The 19851-nt window shown below is 48.3% G+C and overlaps 1 protein-coding gene across 1 annotated transcript in view; it reads left to right on the forward strand.

The window, feature by feature from the left end:
• LAMB1 (laminin subunit beta 1) overlaps positions 1–19851 on the forward strand; it is a 75425-nt gene that overhangs the window by 37762 nt on the left and 17812 nt on the right. Inside the window, exons 16-23 of the mRNA XM_043588591.1 lie at positions 199–322; positions 1021–1225; positions 2383–2526; positions 2738–2969; positions 7748–7911; positions 8937–9161; positions 10199–10413; positions 11113–11209. Of these exons, the coding sequence (XP_043444526.1) occupies positions 199–322; positions 1021–1225; positions 2383–2526; positions 2738–2969; positions 7748–7911; positions 8937–9161; positions 10199–10413; positions 11113–11209 (1406 nt within the window). The remainder of the gene's footprint in view (positions 1–198; positions 323–1020; positions 1226–2382; positions 2527–2737; positions 2970–7747; positions 7912–8936; positions 9162–10198; positions 10414–11112; positions 11210–19851) is intronic.

Here is a 19851-nt window from a genome sequence, read left to right on the forward strand (position 1 = left end):
ATATGCAAATTGTTTTTTTTGTTCCTGGTATCTTGCCTTGTGCGTTGTCCAGTTAGCATTTCCGAGCCACAGCCAAACACGGGCAATTGCCTTTCTTCCTTGGCAAGGATCTATGTAGATCTTCGACTGATGGACTGATGGATTGGACGCTTAAAAGCTGACTTTCTGTTGTTATTTTTCCCTCTCGTTTTGGGACAGGTATGTCGTCCTTCCGCGCCCCGTGTGCTTTGAGAAGGGTGTGAATTACACGGTGAGGTTAGAGCTGCCTCAGTACACGTCCTCCGACAGCGACCTGGAGAGTCCCTACACGCTTATCGACTCTGTAAGTGGAAGCTCATTTCTGACGTGAAGGTCATGGGGGAAAGGCTGGGCAGAGAGGGTTCATCTGCTCCCCCAGAGGATTTGATGGAGGGGTAACATGGAGAGCTTAGGTACAGTCATTCTTTCTTGCCTCCAATGCCACTTTGCTTATTTATTTTATTTTATGTTATTTTATGTTTGTTTTTTTGAGAGAGAGAAAGATCACACATGAGCAGGGGAGGAGGAGTGGGGGTGCGGGGAGAGAAAGAGAGAGAGAGAGAGTGAATGAATGAATCTTAACTAGGCTCCACGCCCAGCACAGAGTCCAGCTCCCGTCTTGATCCCACGATCCTGGGATCATGACCTGAGCTGAAATCAAGAGTCTGATGCTCAACCAACTGAGCCACCCAGGCGCCCCTGCCTGTTGATTTTAATAAAAACTCTGCCGTCTGGAAAGGATTTACTCAAGCTGATTGTTGATGAAAATAAAAAGTATCTTAAAAATGGCATTGCAAAAGCCATCAGGCTCTGTAAGGTATCTCTAAATTTTTTTCTGGCAGGACTATTTATGAGCGAAGAGGTATTTACTGTATTGAATGAGTCCGAGTGTTTTCATTGCCGGAGTCAAAAAAGCATTTGGGGCTTTCACGTGTTGGCTTGTTTCAGTTGACGGCACAGACACCACAGTAAGAACGCTCTGCTGTTCCTCTTTCTCCGCAGCTTGTTCTCATGCCGTTTTGTAAATCACTGGATATCTTCACCGTGGGAGGATCAGGGGACGGGTTGGTCACCAACAGTGCCTGGGAAACCTTTCAGAGATACAGATGTCTGGAGAACAGCAGAAGCGTTGTGAAAACACCAATGACCGACGTGTGCATAAACATAATCTTCAGCATTTCTGCCCTGTTACACCAGACAGGCCTGGGTAGGTATCCCCGACCCCTCTTTCTTGACAGGTAGGAGTACTTGGCACCGTGAGGTGTGTTGGAAGGCATGCCCTCCAGTTCTGTGGCAGGCAGGTGGCAAGCACAAAGGAAATAGTGTCTCAACTGTGATTTGTCTTTTCTCTTTTTCTTTCTTTCTTTTTTTTTTTTTTAAAGAATATTTTAGTGATGGGGCACCTGGGTGGCTCAGTCGGTTGAGCATTCGACCCTTGGTTTCGGCACAGGTCAGGGTCTCCCGGTTTGTGAGTTCGAGCCCCACGTCGGGTTCTCTGCTGACGGTGTGGAGCCTGCTTGGGATTCTTTCTCTCTCCTGCTCTCTCTGCCCCTCCCGTGTCTCTCTCTCTCTCTCAAAATAAATAAACAAATTTTAAAGAAAAAAAACCAAAGGAATATTTCAGTGATAGAGCACCACTATTTTAGTGATAGATGCAATCGATATTCAGGAAATACACACGGTGACGAGGGGCAAAGCCATAAGGACACTGCATTTCCGTAGGCAGGTGGGGACTTGGGATGGAATCAGGGAGCATCATACTACTGAAGTTTGCTTTTCTCCCTGAAAGGTCATACCGCTCCCAAAGGTCACTGGCTTTTGTCTACGGTCCTGTGCTTATTTGACCTTTGAAGGCAAGGGGAGAAAAACCTTAATGACCTCCTTCTGAGAAAAAACTGCTTTTATCTGCCAACTCCGTCTCCTGTTGGTTCCCGCCTGCTCATCATAGGGATGACATTGTTTGAAATGGGAATTCTGAATAAGCCAAGGTGGTGAAGGGGAAGGATCAGGGCAAGCCCAAGGAAAGGGGTGGTCCGGTTCACAGCCAGTGTGACTGGCTACATGCATTGCTTTTTTTTAATATATATAATGTTTTAAAATGTTTATTCATTTTTGAGAGAGAGAGAGTGTGGGGGGGTGGGCAGAGAGAGAGGGAGACACAGAACCCAAAGCAGGCGCCAGGCTCTTAGCCTTCAGCACAGAGCCCGACGTCGGGCTCAAACTCACATAACACGAGATCATGACCTGAGCCGAAGTCGGATGCTCAACCGACTGAGCCACCCAGGCGCTCCATGCCACGCTCCTCTCTCTCTCCTGGGGTCGGCTGCTCCGTGTCTCAGGTTCTGACCTCTCTCTCCCCTGCAGCTTGTGAATGTGACCCCCAGGGCTCCTTAAGTTCCGTCTGCGATCCCAATGGAGGCCAGTGCCAGTGCCGTTCCAACGTGGTTGGAAGAACCTGCGACAGATGTGCCCCGGGCACCTTCGGCTTTGGCCCCAGTGGCTGCAAACGTACGTTAATCAGAATTGTCACGTATCCGTTGAGATGACCTGGAAAATACCGAGCTGGGCTTAGTGGCTTTGGAAGGCAGGGCTTCCCTCTGCAAAACCCATCGCCTGAGTCATGAGCGTTCTGAACCGGGCACGGGGGTGCTTCTGTTTGGGGGTGTGTTTGCATTTAGGGAGTTTCTCAAGGCGGTTCCACCCTCACCTGTCCCTTCAGCTTGTGAGTGCCACCTGCAAGGGTCCGTCAACGCTTTCTGCGACCCCATCACTGGCCAGTGCCACTGCTTCCAGGGGGTGTATGCTCGGCAGTGTGACCGGTGCTTGCCCGGCTACTGGGGCTTCCCCAGCTGCCAGCCCTGCCAGTGTAACGGCCATGCCGACGACTGTGACTCTGCCACCGGGGCGTGCTCAGGCTGCCAGGACTACACCACGGGGCACAACTGTGAAAGGTACGTGCTCACTGCCTCTTTTTTTAGGTTTTTTTTTTTTTAATGTTTATTTTTGAGACAGGGAGAGACAGAGCATGAACGGGGGAGGGTCAGAGAGAGAGGGAGACACAGAATCCGAAACAGGCTCCAGGCTCTGAGCCGTCAGCACAGAGCCCGATGCAGGGCTCGAACTCACGGACCGCGAGATCGTGACCTGAGCTGAAGTCAGACGCTTAACCGACTGAGCCACCCAGGTGCCCCTTTTTTTTTTAATTTGAATTTTTAATATCTCTAGAGGAGTATAGATGTCTAGAACACGTATAACCAGAAAAGAATAAACGTGAAGGTCTAACATTTCACGTTATCTTACGATGCAAATCACATCAAGTTTTTATTAATGTGTCGTCATCAGAAATTATAACCACTGCTGGATGTACATTTAAGATTATTGCTGCATGAGCATTTTTGGAGTGATCAACTCAGCAGATTTTTAGTAATCCAAAACTTCACAAAATCCCCTTTTTTTATTTTTATTAAAAAAAGTTTTTTAATGTTCATTTTTGAGAGAGAGAGCAAGTGGTGGAGGGGTAGAGAGAGAGGGAGACACAGATTCCGAAACAGGCTCCAGGCTCTGAGCTGTCAGCACAGAGCCCGACGCGGGGCTGGAACCCAGGCACCCCAAATGCAGTTTTTTTTTTAACCGAGTTAGTTAACGTAGTATAATAATGATTTCAGGAATGAAATTTAGTGGTTCATCACTGACATATAACACCCTGTGCTCATCCCAACAAGTGCCTTCCTCAATGGACATCACCTATTTAGCCCATAGCCCTACCGACCTCCCCTCCAGCAGCCTCCACTTTGTTCTCTGTATTCAAGAGTCTCGTATGGTTTGTCTCCCTCTGTTTTTATCTTAGTTTTGCTTCACTTCCCATACGTTCACCTGTTGTGTTTCTTAAATTCCACATATGAGTGAAAGCATATGTTTATTTTTCTCTGACTAACTTATTTCGACACTGTAGATCCATCCACATTATTGCGAATGGCAAGATTTCATTCTTTTTGATGGCCAACTAGTATTCCGTTGTATATAAGTACCACATCTTTATCCATTCGTCAGTTGATGGACATTTGCGCCATTTCCATACTTTGGCTATTGTCCATACGCTGCTATAAACATTGGGGTGCATGTGCCCCTTCAAATCAGCATTTTTGCACCCTTTGGATAAATACCTAGTAGTGCAATTGCTGGGGCGTACGGTTCCCGGCCTCTTGAAAGCAAAGAGAATGAGATCATTTTTGGCTGAGCAAACAGCATCTTAGACCAACACCAGGCAAAAGCTCCAGCAGACTCCAGAAGGGTTCATTTCTGACCACCTCAGTATTTCCTAGGAACTCAGTCCTTTAGCTAGCCCGTAGTTGATTCCTTCTATGCGCTGGGCATTGTGCTGGCACTGCAGAGGCAGCAGAGAACAAAACCAACGTGAGCTGCCCTCCTGGGGTGCCGTCCTAGAGGTCAGCACAGACCTGGACGGAAATCCTGTCTCAGCGGATTCTTGCCAAGGACCCGAATTCTGAAATGTTAATGCCTAAATTGGGTCAAGGTAGAAACCAAATCCGAATAGGATTAATCAAATTTTAGACGGCTTTTTGGTTTGAAACACATTATGCAGCTACAGGTTCTGGGAGACCGTAGAAAATGTGCATCAGTATACCTGTTCTCCAGGTAGCAAATGGATTGAGTAATTTTCATGACTCTAAAGCATACCCCACTGGGTATAGTAAAAGAGGACCTACCTAGAACGTACCCCTACTAACAGTACAGCCAAGCTCGGTAGATGCGAAATAATCCATGTGGAAAAATCACATGCTGGTTTATACTGTTCATCACTAAATAAAGGCAGATGTGCCATGAGAACCTGATTTTTCTGGAGTAAATAGTCTTCACCTTTTACCCTAATAGATTTTCCGTCTTTTAACGTCCATCCACACTATCTGGGACTTTTGTTTTTAAAATAGCAACAAATGCTTCAGTCAGTGGGAAAATTGCTCATCGGATGAGAGAGAAATTGTCCATGGAAAGTGAATACGTGATTCACTCATGGCGGAAAGACGTGCCTGGACGCAAATACACGGTTCCCGGCTCTGTGCTAGAGTGGTTGGTAGTCAAGAATTTGGAGGTTCCAGTAAACTACTCCTTCAAATAAAAGTTACTCCTTCCAAGTACAAAAGTGCCTTGTAAGAAGATAACAAGGAGACAGTTATACAAGTCTTGAAAGGAAGAAATTAATATATTGATGGTGTCGGTTTTTTGCATTAAGTTTTTCATTCTTGTTCTTTGGAAGATGGAGAATAAGTTTGAGAAAGACCGACAGATGAGAAACTTAGATTCAAAAGGACAAGGGGGGGGCCTGGGTGGATAAGTCAGCTAAGTGTCTGACTTGATTTCAGCTCAGGTAATGATCTTGGGGTTTGTGGGATCAAGCCCCTCCTTAGGCTCTATGCTGACAGTGTGGAGCCTGCTTAGGATTCTCTCTCCCCTTCTCTCTGCCCTCTCCTGCGCTCTCTCTCTCTGTCTCTCTCTCTCTCTCCCTCTCTCTCTCTCTCTCTCTCTCTTTCTCACTCAAAAATAAACTTTAAAGGGGAGCCTGGGTGGCTCAGTTGGTTAAGCGTCCGACTTCGGCTCAGGTCATGATCTCCCAGTCCGTAAGTTCGAGCCCCGCGTCAGGCTCTGTGCTGACAGCTCAGAGCCTGGAGCCTGCTTCACATTCTGTGTCTCCCTCTCTCTCTGCTCCTCCCCTGCTCATGCTCTGTCTCTCTCTGTCTCAAAAATAAAAAAATATTTTTAAAAATTAAAAAAAAAAAACTTTAAAAAGGACAAGAGAGTGGGGTGGGGAACACAGGTGGTTACCCGCCCTGCGGGTGTTAAATCCAGCATGCTGGGCAATGTAGTGGGACAAGCATCTGTGAGAAGAGCCTACTTGATATTTGGGACTGTTTTGGGTTTTATTTGTAAAGCGTTTTGTTTCTTTTAGGAAAATGAGAAAGGGTGTGGGAGGGGGAAAATTTTTAGCCCTGCGTTTAGATGACAAAGCTTTATTAAAATATCTAGGATTCTGTAAACCAACTTCTCATCTTTCTTTTTTCTTTGCTTTTCTCTTTTCTCTTTTCTTCATTCCAAGAAGATCAGAGTTTCAATCCTGTGAATTTAAGAAGTAGCCCTTGGTTCAGCTCACTCCCAAGGGGGGAAGTGGTGGGAGAGGCAGGAAATGAACACTCAGTTTCTATCATGAGGTAGTTGGATGTATTTCACCTAGAAAAGCCTCATAGAAAACTTTTTCAGAGCCCGTCATGCAAAATTGCTTCACCTCTGCTGACTTTCCCAGCACATAATCCGGGAACATGTTCTTGTATCCTGTCTGTGTCTAATTAAATAGAAGGTTAATTTCCACTAAACAGCTTTCCCTTGTATTTCCTCATCTCCCTCCCTCTGCCCCATTAAAAAAAAACAAAAACTTCTGTCTCAAAAGGAAAAGAGCAAAACAAAAACAAGCCATGGAAAACAAAATGAATTGGCAATGTTTAGACCTGAGTTCCAGGCTCAGCTCTGCTTCTAACCTGCTCCATGACCCTGGGGGAGTTAGCTCACCTCTCTGAGTGTCCCGCCATCAACGAGTACCGTAACCAGGTTGGGTTAGATGATCTCCAAAGTCCCTTCAACCTTTTACGTTACAGGAAGTGAAAAAGTAACCCAATTAATCACTCACGTAGAGAAGCAGCATCACATAGAAGAATTCTTGCTTCAGACAAGTCAGGAGGCTGAATTCAGATCCTGGCTTATCAGTAACTGGCTGTGTAGGCCTTGCAAGTCATTTAAGCTCCATGGATTCCTGATCTGTAAGGAGAGGAGTTGGGAGTTGATAAATGACATCCCTTGTGCGTCTCTTGTTTGAAACCACCTGACGGGCGCCTGGGTGGCTCACTCGGTTAAGCGTCCGACTTCAGCTCAGGTGATGATCTTGCAGTTTGTGAACTCGAGCCCCGCATCGGGCTCTGTGCTGACAGCTCAAAGCCTGGAGCCTGCTTTGGATTCTGTGTCTCCCTGTCCCTCTCCCACTCCCCCACTTGTGCTCTCAAAAATGAATAAATGTTAAAAAAAAATTTTTTTTTAAACTAAAAAAAAAAAAAAAAAAGAAACCACCTGGAAGAGGCAAGAGTCCTGCTGCTGGAGCGCATCCTTATCAGCTTTGTTACTGGTAAAGGCTGGATTGAAGAACATTCCACCATGGACTTGCTAACTGATTCATCACACCTCCGGGGCATCGACGGATGATCGCATGCTGTCTTCCCACCCTGCACCCACCCCCTTCTCCAGACCCTTTAATGCAAGGCAGAAAGCTCTGGAAGGCAGGCAGCTGGTAGGACAATAGGGTCACGTGAGGAGATGTATCTCTTCTTCTGGGGGCAGGGGGGGGGGGGGAGGGGGAAGTGAGTTAGGGTCCTACTGCAGTGACCCTGCAGGTGTTATCCCCAGACCAGCAGCATCAGCATCACGTGGAACTTACAGAGTTAGAAATGAAGGGATGAGCTAGCAAACCGTTTTAGCAAGCCCTCCAAGGGATTCTTATTGGTGTTACCGTTGGAGAACCAGCGCCCTAATGGAAAGTTCTCCAAGTCAAAACATGAGGAATGGGGAGTAAACGTTCCCCAAGCAGAGAACACAGTTTCTAAGACTCCTTCTTATGACAGGTTTCTTACAACTGTGATTCATGGCCCTCTCTCCTCTGCGACTGATGCAGGTGCTTGGCCGGTTACTATGGCGATCCCATCATTGGGTCAGGAGATCACTGCCGCCCTTGTCCTTGCCCAGATGGTCCCGACAGTGGACGCCAGTTCGCCAATAGCTGCTATCAAGATCCTGTTACTTTACAGCTTGCCTGTGTCTGTAATCCCGGATACGTTGGTAAGTAAGGTACAGACTTTTGGAGGAAAGGATGTGTCATATTTATGAGTGTGGTTGTTGGTAAAGAAAAAAGATGAAGAGGGAGCCCATTGAGTTTCATTTTTACGATCCTTAGTTACACCTGAAGGGAAGGTGAAACACAAAAGATGCTCTTTTCCTGTTGGGCATGTGGAGAAGAGAATTCTCGAGTCTCCGTGATGGTGTTATAATACAAAACAGGATAGCAAGTTCACTTAAATCCATGAGTGAATCCCTAGGAATAGTTTTCCCTTACTACGCAGTAGGAAGATTATCTTACATTTTACTTCTCCTCTCCCTTATCCAGCTCCTGGCAGAAGGGTCTCAAGGTAGTGGTGAAGTGGCCAAACAGAGGGCGGAAGGAAGACAACTGCCATCCCCAGATGGCCCCCAGATAATGGAATTGGTCAAAGCTAGATGTGTTCTTTGTGGTTTATTATACCCACCATGATCTGTCAACACTCAAGGAGGACAGTTCCTTGTGAAAATAAGCTCCCTTTCATTTCACCCTTGATGCCACAGTTTCAGATACTAGTTGGGCTTATTCTTAGCGGAGAAATATTGGCACACGTGTCAGGATTTCAGGAATCCTTAGGGAAATCGGTCATCATGAGGCACCCCATTTTGCAGGTTGCTCACGCAGGAGTGGTGATTTTTTTCCGTTAACGTAATGTTTGCATTAGGAGTTAAGATCAGTGAAGCTTTACGCTCTTAGGTGGCGATTTAGCTCCAAATCGGCTCCACCCTATGGAATGAGAAGCTGAAATGTCCTGTTACACCTCTTGGAACTGGCCATGTCCCCGGTGTGGCCTCTGAGCCAGGGTGCTGCCATGTTGCAGACTACAAAATTCTTCTTGCCCCTGGCATTTTGTCCCTCCTAAAGACGGGGTCATCCCGGGCTCTGGGAGGAACACAGCACTGCCTGGGGGGGTGCAGGAATGTCAGCGGGGTGGGGGGTGGCTGGACTTTTCAGTCAACAAGCTGAAGGGGTTGTGCTTGGTCACCAGGCTCCAGATGTGACGACTGTGCCTCAGGCTTCTTTGGCAATCCCTCGGACGTGGGGGGCTCCTGTCAGCCTTGCGAGTGTCACGGCAACATTGACACGACGGACCCGGAAGCCTGTGACAGGGAGACCGGAAGGTGCCTTAAGTGCCTGTACCACACGGAAGGGGACCAGTGCCAGCTCTGCCGACTCGGGTACTATGGGGATGCGCTCCGCCAGGACTGTCGAAGTAAGATACGGATTCATCTTGCCCGCTTAGAAGGACTTCTGCCTTCTTCTTCATCATCGGGGGATAATGACATCTTGAGGTGTTTGTTTCGTTTGGGAAAACCCTTTTAGAGTTTTTCCTCTGACAAAAGAAAGATGAGACTGGCTTTTTTTTTTTTTTTTAATATCCTCATTTTCTGGCAAGACTGAAGTCCCAAGATGTAACTCAGTGCCTGAGGGAGGGAACCGAAAAGAAAACTGTGTAGCTGTGTCACCACGATAAGTGCCACCCAGTAGAGTGTATTGATTTTATGTTCTGCCCGTGAACTTGCCGATGGGCTGGGGCTCCTAGGTCCTAAATACCTACTGGGGTCTGTACCTTTCCTCGTGTCATTGATGGGGAGAGCCTTCCCGCTTAAGGGGAAGGAAGGGACATCTCTGAAGTGTCTCCAGAACATCTCCTTCCTCTCTTATCAGGAATCAGCCAGCATTTCTTCCTCTGCTGTTGCTGCACAGCCCGGGGCCCCGTAGTGTAGACGCCACCATGCGTGGAATGTCGAGGGCCATCGGGACTGGATTCCCCCACCAGCTTAGAGGGCTTCTACCTGCTTTGTCTGACAACGTTCATTACTGCTGCTCCCTGCCAAGAATTTGAAATCACTAGATATCTCAAGTCCCACAGCAGACTTTTTGTTATTTCCAGTTAAATCCTCAATTTTCAAATGATTGGCCAGCAGCTTGTTAAGTCTGAGTATTTCAGAAACGCTGTTAGGCAAAATGTGTCATGGTGCCCATTCACCTGCGATATGTCGGAAAGGTCTGCGTCATAGGAATTGCGAAAGAACAGCACTTTTAGTGTTTTGGGGTTTTTTTTGGTTTTGTTTTTTGTTTTTAATCCCTCCATTCCTTTCCTTACTTGTTTGCATCTCCAGGCCAAAATCTGGAGAGGGAAAATCTTAGCCATGAGAAGGTAGCGAACTTTTGCATCGCACTGGGTGTTTTGTGAATTGTAGGAACTTGATGCATGTGAGTAAATCTGATCCCACTGTTCCTTTACAGAATGTGTCTGCAATTACCTGGGCACCGTGCAGGACCACTGCAACGGCTCTGACTGCCAGTGTGACAAAACCACCGGTCAGTGCTCGTGTCTCCCTAATGTGGTCGGGCAGAACTGTGACCGCTGTGCGCCCAACACCTGGCAGCTGGCCAGCGGGACCGGGTGTGACCCGTGCAGCTGTGATCCCGCTCATTCCTTTGGGCCATCTTGCAATGAGGTGAGGCGCTGTGGCCGGGGGTGAGGCTGTCACGGCAGAAGGAAAGGGTCTCACCTGTAGGAGTCCTGCCCGTCGGGTGGCTTGGCCCCAGTTAGAGAAGGGCACCCCCTCCTCACGCTCGCAGCCTCACCTCAGAGCACACGGCTTGGCAAATACAGCGCAGACTGAATATCAGCTCTCACTTGATGGCTCGTCGGGGATGACCTTTCAGTCCAGGGCCCCCACTGTGGTGTGGACCCCCATGAGCACGGACAAGGGTGTGCTATATCTCCTCCATACCAGGCTGCTGAATCAGACCCTTTTCTTAGCTGTCCAGCCTGAAAGGAAGCCAGCGGCCGTTTCCGGCACTGCAGAAGGTGCTGTTGTTTCCTGATGCACCCTGAGAATGAAGGGCTCCCCGCGGCAGGTGACTCTCTCAGGGTGGCCTAGGTCTTTAGCGGTTTGTGAAGAAACCTGTAAATAGAGCCTAACGTGCTCTGGGCCTTTCCAGCCCGTGGTACAGAACAGCAGGGAGGAGACGCTGGCATGGGGGCCCGAGCACCCAGGAGAGAAGTGAGATTCGCTTCTCCCGTCAGGATGTAGGGGTTTTTTCAGGCTAACAGTCCAGTCCCACGTGCCCTAACCGGCAGCCTAAGAAGAAAACACACGCTGCCTCCCGCCCAGCAGCCCTTGTGACCGAGGTGTGTTTTCTGGCCGCAGTTCACGGGGCAGTGCCAGTGCATGCCCGGGTTCGGAGGCCGCACCTGCAGCGAGTGCCAGGAGCTCTTCTGGGGAGACCCCAACGTGGAGTGCCGAGGTGAGGCCGCGGGCATTCTCGGTTGGCGTTGGATCAGGGCAGAGGGAGCAGACAGGTGTCTCCCCGAGCTTTTTGTCAACTCTAAAGCGGAATACCAGTGCATTTATTGCTGTGCTTCATTACAAAAGAAACTCGCGCTCGTTGTTTGAGAAATGACTGGGGCGCCTGGGTGGCTCAGTCGGTTGAGCGTCCGACGTCGGCTCGGGTCACGATCTCAGGGTTCGTGAGTTCGAGCCCCGCGTCAGGCTCGCTGCTTTCAGCCTGTCAGCACAGACCCCGCTTCAGATCCCCCTCTGCCTCCTCTCCGCCACTTGCCCTCTCCCAAAAAATAAATGACTATTTCAAAAAATAAGAATAAAAATAAAAATCTAACGAACGTAGCCCTATTGAGAGCGTAGGTAGTAAAAGCAAGCCTGCATTCCCCAGGGGGTAACCTTTGTCTCTGCACAAAGCCGTGTACACGCTATGAAGACACACAGAATGGCTTTTTTAGATGCTTTTAACCAAAACGGGCTCATATTAACCATGTATTTCCGCAGACTGACTTCCCCCCCCTCTGAACAGTATCTATGGCCACCTTCCTTACCAGCACACACGGAGTTAGATGCCTGCTCTGGTAAATTCGTCCAATTCCAATGCGTCAAGTGCACTCTGCTGACAGCGAAAGCCATCGGTGCGTGTGCCCCCGTGTGATGTCCCCACCAGTGGGAAGCAGAGGGCAACGTCCTCACATCTTTACGCACAACAAAAGAATAGGTGACAGGCACTCTAGGTCTGTTACGTGTGAACAAAAGCCAGATTTTCATGTAGGCTTATGATAAAACTGAGTACGAGGGAAGACTTGACATTTTCTTGAGAACAAAAACTTGTTGAAATCATGTGAATCGTAAGGGTTGCTTAATTTTCATGCTGTTGCAATTTCGGTTTGGACCTGCCAGATATTTTCAAATGTTTTCAGGTCTTAAAGGGAGAGCATTTGTGGAAAGGATTTTAATGGGCTGTTTCTATTCTGTTTTCCTATTTTTTTCTTTCCTACTTGGGTTTTCTTCCCCATGTTCCACACTTATAAGTATGGAAACTATCTCCGCAGTTTCTTCACTGGTCTTGGATATATTTTCCTTCTTAGACGTCTGAAATTCTAGGTCCCTATCGGACTCCAAATAAAAAGTGACCTTTTTGTTTTTTGGATGCGACTATCACAAGAAATGATACAGATGTTCAAGTTAGCGGTTCCCTGAGTATCTCCTATCCAAGGTCAGAACCGAGATACTAAGTGTTCCTTCAGAGTCTGCCCATCTGTTCCTTAACGACGGGGGAGAACCGACCTGAACAAATATCAGATGATTTGTTTTTCAACTGAGGCTTGGTCAGAAGGGTTTGTACCAACATCATAGGTTAAGGTCTGTTCTGCAGAAGAGATGATCCTTGCAGTGTGGATGGACAAGGGCTTCTCCACGCATCGTTCTTCAGTCCAGATGTCGGTTCCTCATGGGATCTGATTTTCTCACTGCCTTTAGAAGGTCCGTGACATTCAGTGAGCTACTTGCTCTAGGTTGTCTCCCTCAAGTGAAATCCTGTTTAAAATACGGTTTCTTGAGGCGCCTGGGTGGCGCAGTCGGTTAAGCGTCCGACTTCAGCCAGGTCACCATCTCGCGGTCCGTGAGTTCGAGCCCCGCGTCAGGCTTTGGGCTGATGGCTCAGAGCCTGGAGCCTGTTTCCGATTCTGTGTCTCCCTCTCTCTCTGCCCCTCCCCCGTTCATGCTCTGTCTCTCTCTGTCCCAAAAATAAATAAAAAAAAAACGTTGAAAAAAAAATTAAAAAAAAAATACAGTTTCTCCAGGGCCATAATCACTCTTCTCTCAGATCCCTCAATCTCGTAATGCCCTAGGGCTTGATTTTCTCCAGGTAATGGTTTTATCATGGCTTAGAGCCTGATTCTCCCGGCGTGTGTCGTGGGCAAAATAGCGTTGGCCGCCGAAGCTTGCTGACCTTTGGCTCTGTCTAAGCTTCGTGCCCACGAAAAGCCTGTTACCCGGAGCTAGAGTCAATCAGGGAATTGTTCACTTGGTGCGCAGAACATTACCCCTCACCCTTTCATCTTCAAACTTTTAGCTCTCCATCTGCCAGAGGAATCGTGGCTTATAGGAACAGTGTTCTCTTATTCAGGTCAAAGGTTAGATCCTGTTTTAGAAATTTTGCAAAGAGTGAAGTCCATGACATCTGCAGCCACCAGTTACTTTGCTTTATCCAGCAGAGAGGTCAGTCTCGAAAGTGTTGGGACCCAAACAGCTCCTAATCTGCAAAGCTTCCAGAGAGAGAAAGAAAGACGTTACTTAACAGTGGCTGGGGGCGGGGAGGGGGCTGGTCACCGCATCACAGGGCCTCGTGTGTCCAAGATGGCAGTGCGGCAGGACTAGTGTGATCGGATGAGACAGGGGCAAAAATTTAGCAGCACCTGGAGTTTGGGCTTTGGATGGACTAGACTATCCTCACAAATAGAAATAGGGGGTGGACAAGTTCTAGAAGGGACGGGGTCCAACAATGAGTAGGGACAGGAATAGGTATCGGCTGAAATTAGATGGAACCGTGGGGGGGAAAAAATGTGACCGCTTTTCTCAAATTAGGTAATTAACTGCCAAAGAGTCTTCAATTTCAAATCTTTCGGTTGGAGCAGGGCACACATTTTGACTTTCTGGTGCCACTTTGTAAACAGCATGCTTATAGGAAGACCCAGGTCATAGCTAAGTTTTCCCCTTATGGAAAAAAATGTGGGTGTGTAAAAGACAAATGAGTTGAGCCTCAAACTTATAACTTGTTGAATGTTCCTATTGTCCAGGCGGGTTGGGGCTCTTGGCCAGTCGTCCGAGTCTGAACAAGCCCACCACTGTGCTGGGGACGGAGAGAATCTCGTCCACCCACCAGTGAATGTGCCGGAGAAAGCCTCAGCTTGGAGCGCCACATTATGCCCCCTCAGGAGTCAAAGGGTCACATGTGGAATCATTCTGTTGATTCATAGATCGCAAAGGGAGGGCTTCTGGCTGTTGGAAAAGGCCAGTGTCTCTTAAACCAGCGCAAATTGGAAATGTGCAGCATAGGTGAGAGTTTCTGGGTAGTGGCCATGTTCCCATCATTCTTGCTTCTCATTTCAAAGTGTCTTTAATAGAAAAATTAAGTGCATTCCTTTGTTCAGGCATGAGTTTTTAGAACACTTGTGCTCTTAGGCTGGGATTCACTTACAGTTACCCACCTTGTACTTTTTTGCTGTGTGACTTGGGAAATCAGACTTAATTTGATTCTTTAGAGAACCACAAATACTCTTGTTAGTAGAGGGAAGCCTCATCTTCCATGATCCTTAGCACAGCCTGTGTCTCCTGGAGGGTGGGCCAGCCCACAGGCGGGCGAACCAGGGCTCAGTCAGCAAACCCAGCCCCCTGCCTGGGCGCAATTGTTTATGTACCGTCTGCGGCCGCCTTTGTGCTACAGAGCCAGAGTTGCGTAGTCGTGGCAGAGACCATACGGCCTGCAAAGCCTAAATATTTACTATCCGGGCCTTGAGACAGAAAGCCTGCCAACCCTTTGACCAGCCAGCCAGCTCCTTTCTGCAGGTAAAGTCGCCATTGCCCAATTTTCATCCCCAAACTGAAGTTACATTAGCAAGACCGAAAAACAGGTGGGGCCGAGGAGGCGGAGAATTTAAAGCGAAATCACATTTAAGAGACTAAAATGTTTAGATGTCCCTTGTGGTGAAATGGAAGTTCCTGGGTAAAGAATCAGCAAACCTTTCGGCATTATAGCAAATCCTGGAGCCCCGTGTTACTTTGAGGCAGGGTGTGAGACAGAAGAAAATAACCCCATTGCCTGAATTTAGGATAGAGCATTTTCTTTGCTTTTTTTTTTTTTTTAATGATTATTTTTGAGAAAGTGCAAGTGGGGAGGCGCAGAGAGGGGGACGGGATCTGAAGCAGGCTCTGTGCTGACGGCAGCGAGCCCAGTGTGGGGCTCGAACTCATGAACTGCGAGATGATGATCTGAGCCCAAGTCGGACGCTCGACCGACTGAGCCCCCGGGCACCCCAGGATGTCGCACTTTCTGTGTCCCAAGGCAGATTTAAGTTTTAGGAAGAAGGCTGGATATGAACACAGTACTGAGCATGACCGCCCGGTGGGGAGTGGACGCAGCAGAGAAGCGCCAGGCGCTGGCAGGCCGCCTGAGGAAACGGTGCACGTAGAGTAACCTGACGCAAGAGGCAGGAGGAAAGCGGTACAGACCTTTCCACCCGTCAGAGGAGGCAAGAGCCGCAGGATCTGGAGCCCTTCAGCAAGGGGCCGGGGAGAAGGTTCGCGCTGGTGGCCATCCACAGAGAATCTGCGGTGTGCGGAGTGCTTGTGGGGACATTCTGTGCCTGCTCTTGGTTCCATCCTGACAGCAGAGAATCTGTGAGGACACATGTAACCTCCACTTCACAGCTGAGAAATCTTAGGTGCAGAGAGGTTAAGTGACTTGCCCAGAGACAAAGGTTTCACAGGTGAGGGCAGATCTGGGCTCTGAAGTCAGGTCCACGTGACCCAGTGTCCCTGTTCTTTGCCTGGGCCTGTGATTCCCGATGAAAGATATTTAGAGAGAGGAGTTCATGTCCTGGTTCAAGGACAAGAATGTAGCAGCGAGGCTGTGGGGGGCGGGGGTGCCCTCAGGAAACCATCCATGGGGACCTATGGGGAGATTCGGTTTTACCAGACTGTGAAAGCCTTGAACGCTAGGCCACTGGGGACAGACTTTGCTCAGTTGCTGGAGGGCCCTGGAGAAGGAAGTTAAGAGGCTGAGGTTTCCTGTTCTGACATTGACCTGCCAGTGTGTTCCTCCAGGCCTCAAGATCTATAAAATGGGTGCATTATAGGTCATTTACCTATCTCTTAGAGATCACATTTTTAAATGAGGAGAAAACTTGGGAAAAACAGAGGAGACCTACTGACCACATAACTGAGAATGTATTTACAGAGGAAGGTGGAATTCTTATGGCTCATCAAAATTGATGACAGTCTCTTTTTTATTTTATTTTTAATGTTTATTTATTTATTTTGAGAGAGAGAGAGCAGGCAGGGGAGGGGCAGAGAGGGAGGGAGACAGAGAATCCCAAACAGGTGCTACATTGTCAGCACAGAGCCCAGCTCGGGACTTGCACTCACAAACTGTGAGATCATGACCTGAGCCAAAACCAGGTGTCGGACCCTCAACTGCCTGAGCCACCCAGGCACCCTGATGACCATCTCGTTTTTTTTTTTTTAATTTTTTTTAACGTTTATTTATTTTTGAGACAGAGAGAGACAGAGCATGAACAGGGGAGGGGCAGAGAGAGAGGGAGACACAGAATCCGAAACAGGCTCCAGGCTCTGAGCTGTCAGCACAGAGCCCAACGCGGGGCTCGAACTCATGGACCGTGAGATCATGACCTGAGCCGAAGTCGGATGCTTAACCGACTGAGCCACCCAGGTGCCCCCCCATCTTGTTTTTAAAATGCTAGTCTTCATCTCCGTGATTTGTTCACCTTAAAGGTGAGGCCACAACTTCTGCTAACCACTTTCTTCTTCTTTCCAAGAGAAAGTTTTTGGTCCTCTGCCAGAGAATCCCATTTGTTAGAGCAGTGCTGAGCTATAGGTCCACCCGGGCCCCGAGCCCTTCCTCTGAAGAGAGGACACAATCCTTGGCCCTTGTCAGAGATCGCCTGCCTGGTTAGTGTGGGAGTCTTAGACCCCAGCGTACGTGAGCCAGGATTGGAGGGTCTCCTTCGCAATTTCGGTGTCCGTGAAGTTGTCAGTGGACAGGTGAGAACCAACCTTGCTGCTTCAGCGGGACGTGCTCTTAGGGTAGGTCCTTTTACGAGGTTGTAAATTTGGGTTTTGTAGTGCTTGCCTCGCAGGCGTCCCCAGGAGTCAGGGAGGGAAGCACGCGTCCACAGGAGCTTAGTGGTTTCCCTGCTTTGGTTTGAAATGAAAACCTGATGCATGTAGTCTTCGGGTGCCTTTCCGGGGTTGAAGTTCTCAGTAATGAAACTGCAGTCTGTGAACTCCATCTGTGAAATTTGACTCTTTCCAATCAGAGGAAAGGAATATTGGTCAGTTCAGCTAAACTGGTCCTGTCACTCCACTCCTTAGAGGGCTGGCCTGGACTATGGCCCTATCCCCAGAGAAAGAGGAAAGCCCTCAGGGGAGTGCATTTGCCTTTTATTTTTATTTTATTTGACTTTATTTTTTTTTTAAGTAGGCTGCACGCTGGGCATGGTGCCCTCATTGCTAGGGGGGTTGAACCCACAACCCTGAGATCAAGACCCAAGCTAAGATCAAGAGTCAGATGTGTAACTGACTGAGCCACCCAGGCACCCCTGCACTTGCCTTTTATTTATTTATTTTTATTTAATTTTTTTTTAACGTTTGTTTATTTTTGAGAGGGAGACAAAGCGCGAGAGGGGGAGGGGCAGAGAGAGAGAGGGAGACACAGCATCAGAAGCAGGCTCCAGGCTCCGAGGTGTCAGCACAGAGCCCGACACAGGGCTCTAGCTCACGAGCCGTGAGATCGTGGCCTGAGCCTAAGTCTGACGCTTCACCAGCTGAGCCACCCAAGCACCCCTGCACTTGCGTTTTAAATCCTACAGTTTGGGGCCAGGGTCTGTCCCTCAAAGATGCCCACGACTTGAGAGCAAGAAGTGCCTTTACCACTGAAGTAAATAAAAAATTATTAGAGACATTAAAAAATAAATGCAACATGTGCACCCATCCCTTGCCCCAAGCATGAAGCCAGTAAAAACCTCTTTAGGACTGAATGAATGTGTGCCTTTGCACTATCTATGGGAAGGAAGGAATTTTCGAAGCAAAGTGAAAGCATAAGCGCCATCTGCCTCAGGTGTCCCACGCCTGGGAGAGATGACTAAGCAGGCACAGGTCTACTGGGCCACCTAGGGCCCCCGTGGGTCTGCCCATTGGGATGAGCGGGGCAGGAGCAATCCCATTTTTACAGATGCTGTCATGTATTCCTCTTCTTACACAGGTCGCTAGGTTTGTGCATCAGCCTACATCGGTCAGCTTCCAAGGTCATGACTCTGCCCCGGCTCCGCCCTTTGAAGGATGAACACACACACACACACACACACACACACACACACACGCTCTTGCTCTCTCCCACCTCCTTCCTCCCTGCCCCTCCCTTCCCCATTCTCTCCCCCTTTGTCACCACCCACCCCCACCCCCTCTCTCTCTCTCTCTTTCTTCTCCCTCCCTCCCTCTGTCTTCCTCTCACCCCTACAAGCACACATTCACATACAAAAAGAAAGCTAGAACAGGTAGCAAAGTAACACCATCCGTCCTCCTCAAAATGGGATCCAGTGACCCTCAGTGTCAGCAGCACCTGACATCCATTAGAAACACAAATTCTCAGGTCCCATCCCAGACCCACTGATTCTGAATCTGGGTCTGGGGAGTTGGGGGAGCAGTCTGCATTTTTGTGAACCCTCCAGGTGATTCTGATGTACAGCCAAGTTTGACAGGCTAGGACTTAGATGACCCATGTAACTTTCAGCTTTCTGAAAGATGGCTGAATTTTACCAAAATGACATGGAAATCCATTCCTAAAACTTAAAGAATGTAAACTCTTTATTATTCAATTTCTTTCCATTCTTCTGATCTCCAAAACTGGTGAAGACTGTGGTTTCCCACACCTTCCCTGTTGTTTCTCTGGGGTGTCACCTGGTATTCCACTAGAAGATTCAATGGTCAAATGTGTTTGGGATACAACTGGGTAAAAACATGAAACAAGACTTCTCCTGTAGGATTACTCTGAATCTTCAATACGCTGCTGTTTGTTTGGAATCTTCAACAGGATGATTTTTCCTGAATTTACTGATCATGGAACCCTTCTCTCCGGGAACATCTCCTGGAAATAATGGTGTAGGGAACACATGTAAAGTTATTCATAGCTCATTCAGGCTGCTCCCTGACTCATGGGCATGTTCCCCCGAAAAAAAAACAGGAAAAATGAAACATGCCTGAAATGCCTGGAAAGAAATAATATACTTAATGAAAAAAAAAAAAGTTTAGAGAACCCAAGGCACTAATGGATGCTATGTTTTAAATCCCAAAGGTTGAGGACTAGAATATTCCATAGTTTAAATCTTTGAAAAACTCATGTTATTGGCAAATATACAAAGACAAACACAAGGCCGTGACAGGTTTTCTTTTCTTCCCCCGCCCGCAGTGGAAATGTGGTCAGGCAACACTCTGGGCAGGAAACGCCCAGACACTTGCACGGAACACAGAAAGTGATGATGATAAAAATGTTTGAGTGCTTGCAATGAGCTAGATATTCCTCTAAGCGCTTTGGAATTAAGCTGTTAATGAAATCCTGAAAGCGATCCTGTGTGGTAGGTGGGATCCATCGTACCCATGTGGAGGCCGTGACTCCATTTCCTCAGCACCCGGAGTTGCATAGCTGTGGTGTGGAGAAGGCAGGACTCGCAGCCAGGCACGCTGACCGCTGCACTGCTCAGGCTTGCCGCTCAAGGACGTGGAGTGGCGTTGGCCAACAAAGGCCATGAAAGATAAATAATGATAAAAGGCAGAAGGTAGGGCGGGGGGTGGGGATCAGAAAAATGGGCC

This window comes from Prionailurus bengalensis, chromosome A2 (assembly GCF_016509475.1).
Source record: "Prionailurus bengalensis isolate Pbe53 chromosome A2, Fcat_Pben_1.1_paternal_pri, whole genome shotgun sequence".
Lineage (NCBI taxonomy): Eukaryota > Metazoa > Chordata > Mammalia > Carnivora > Felidae > Prionailurus > Prionailurus bengalensis.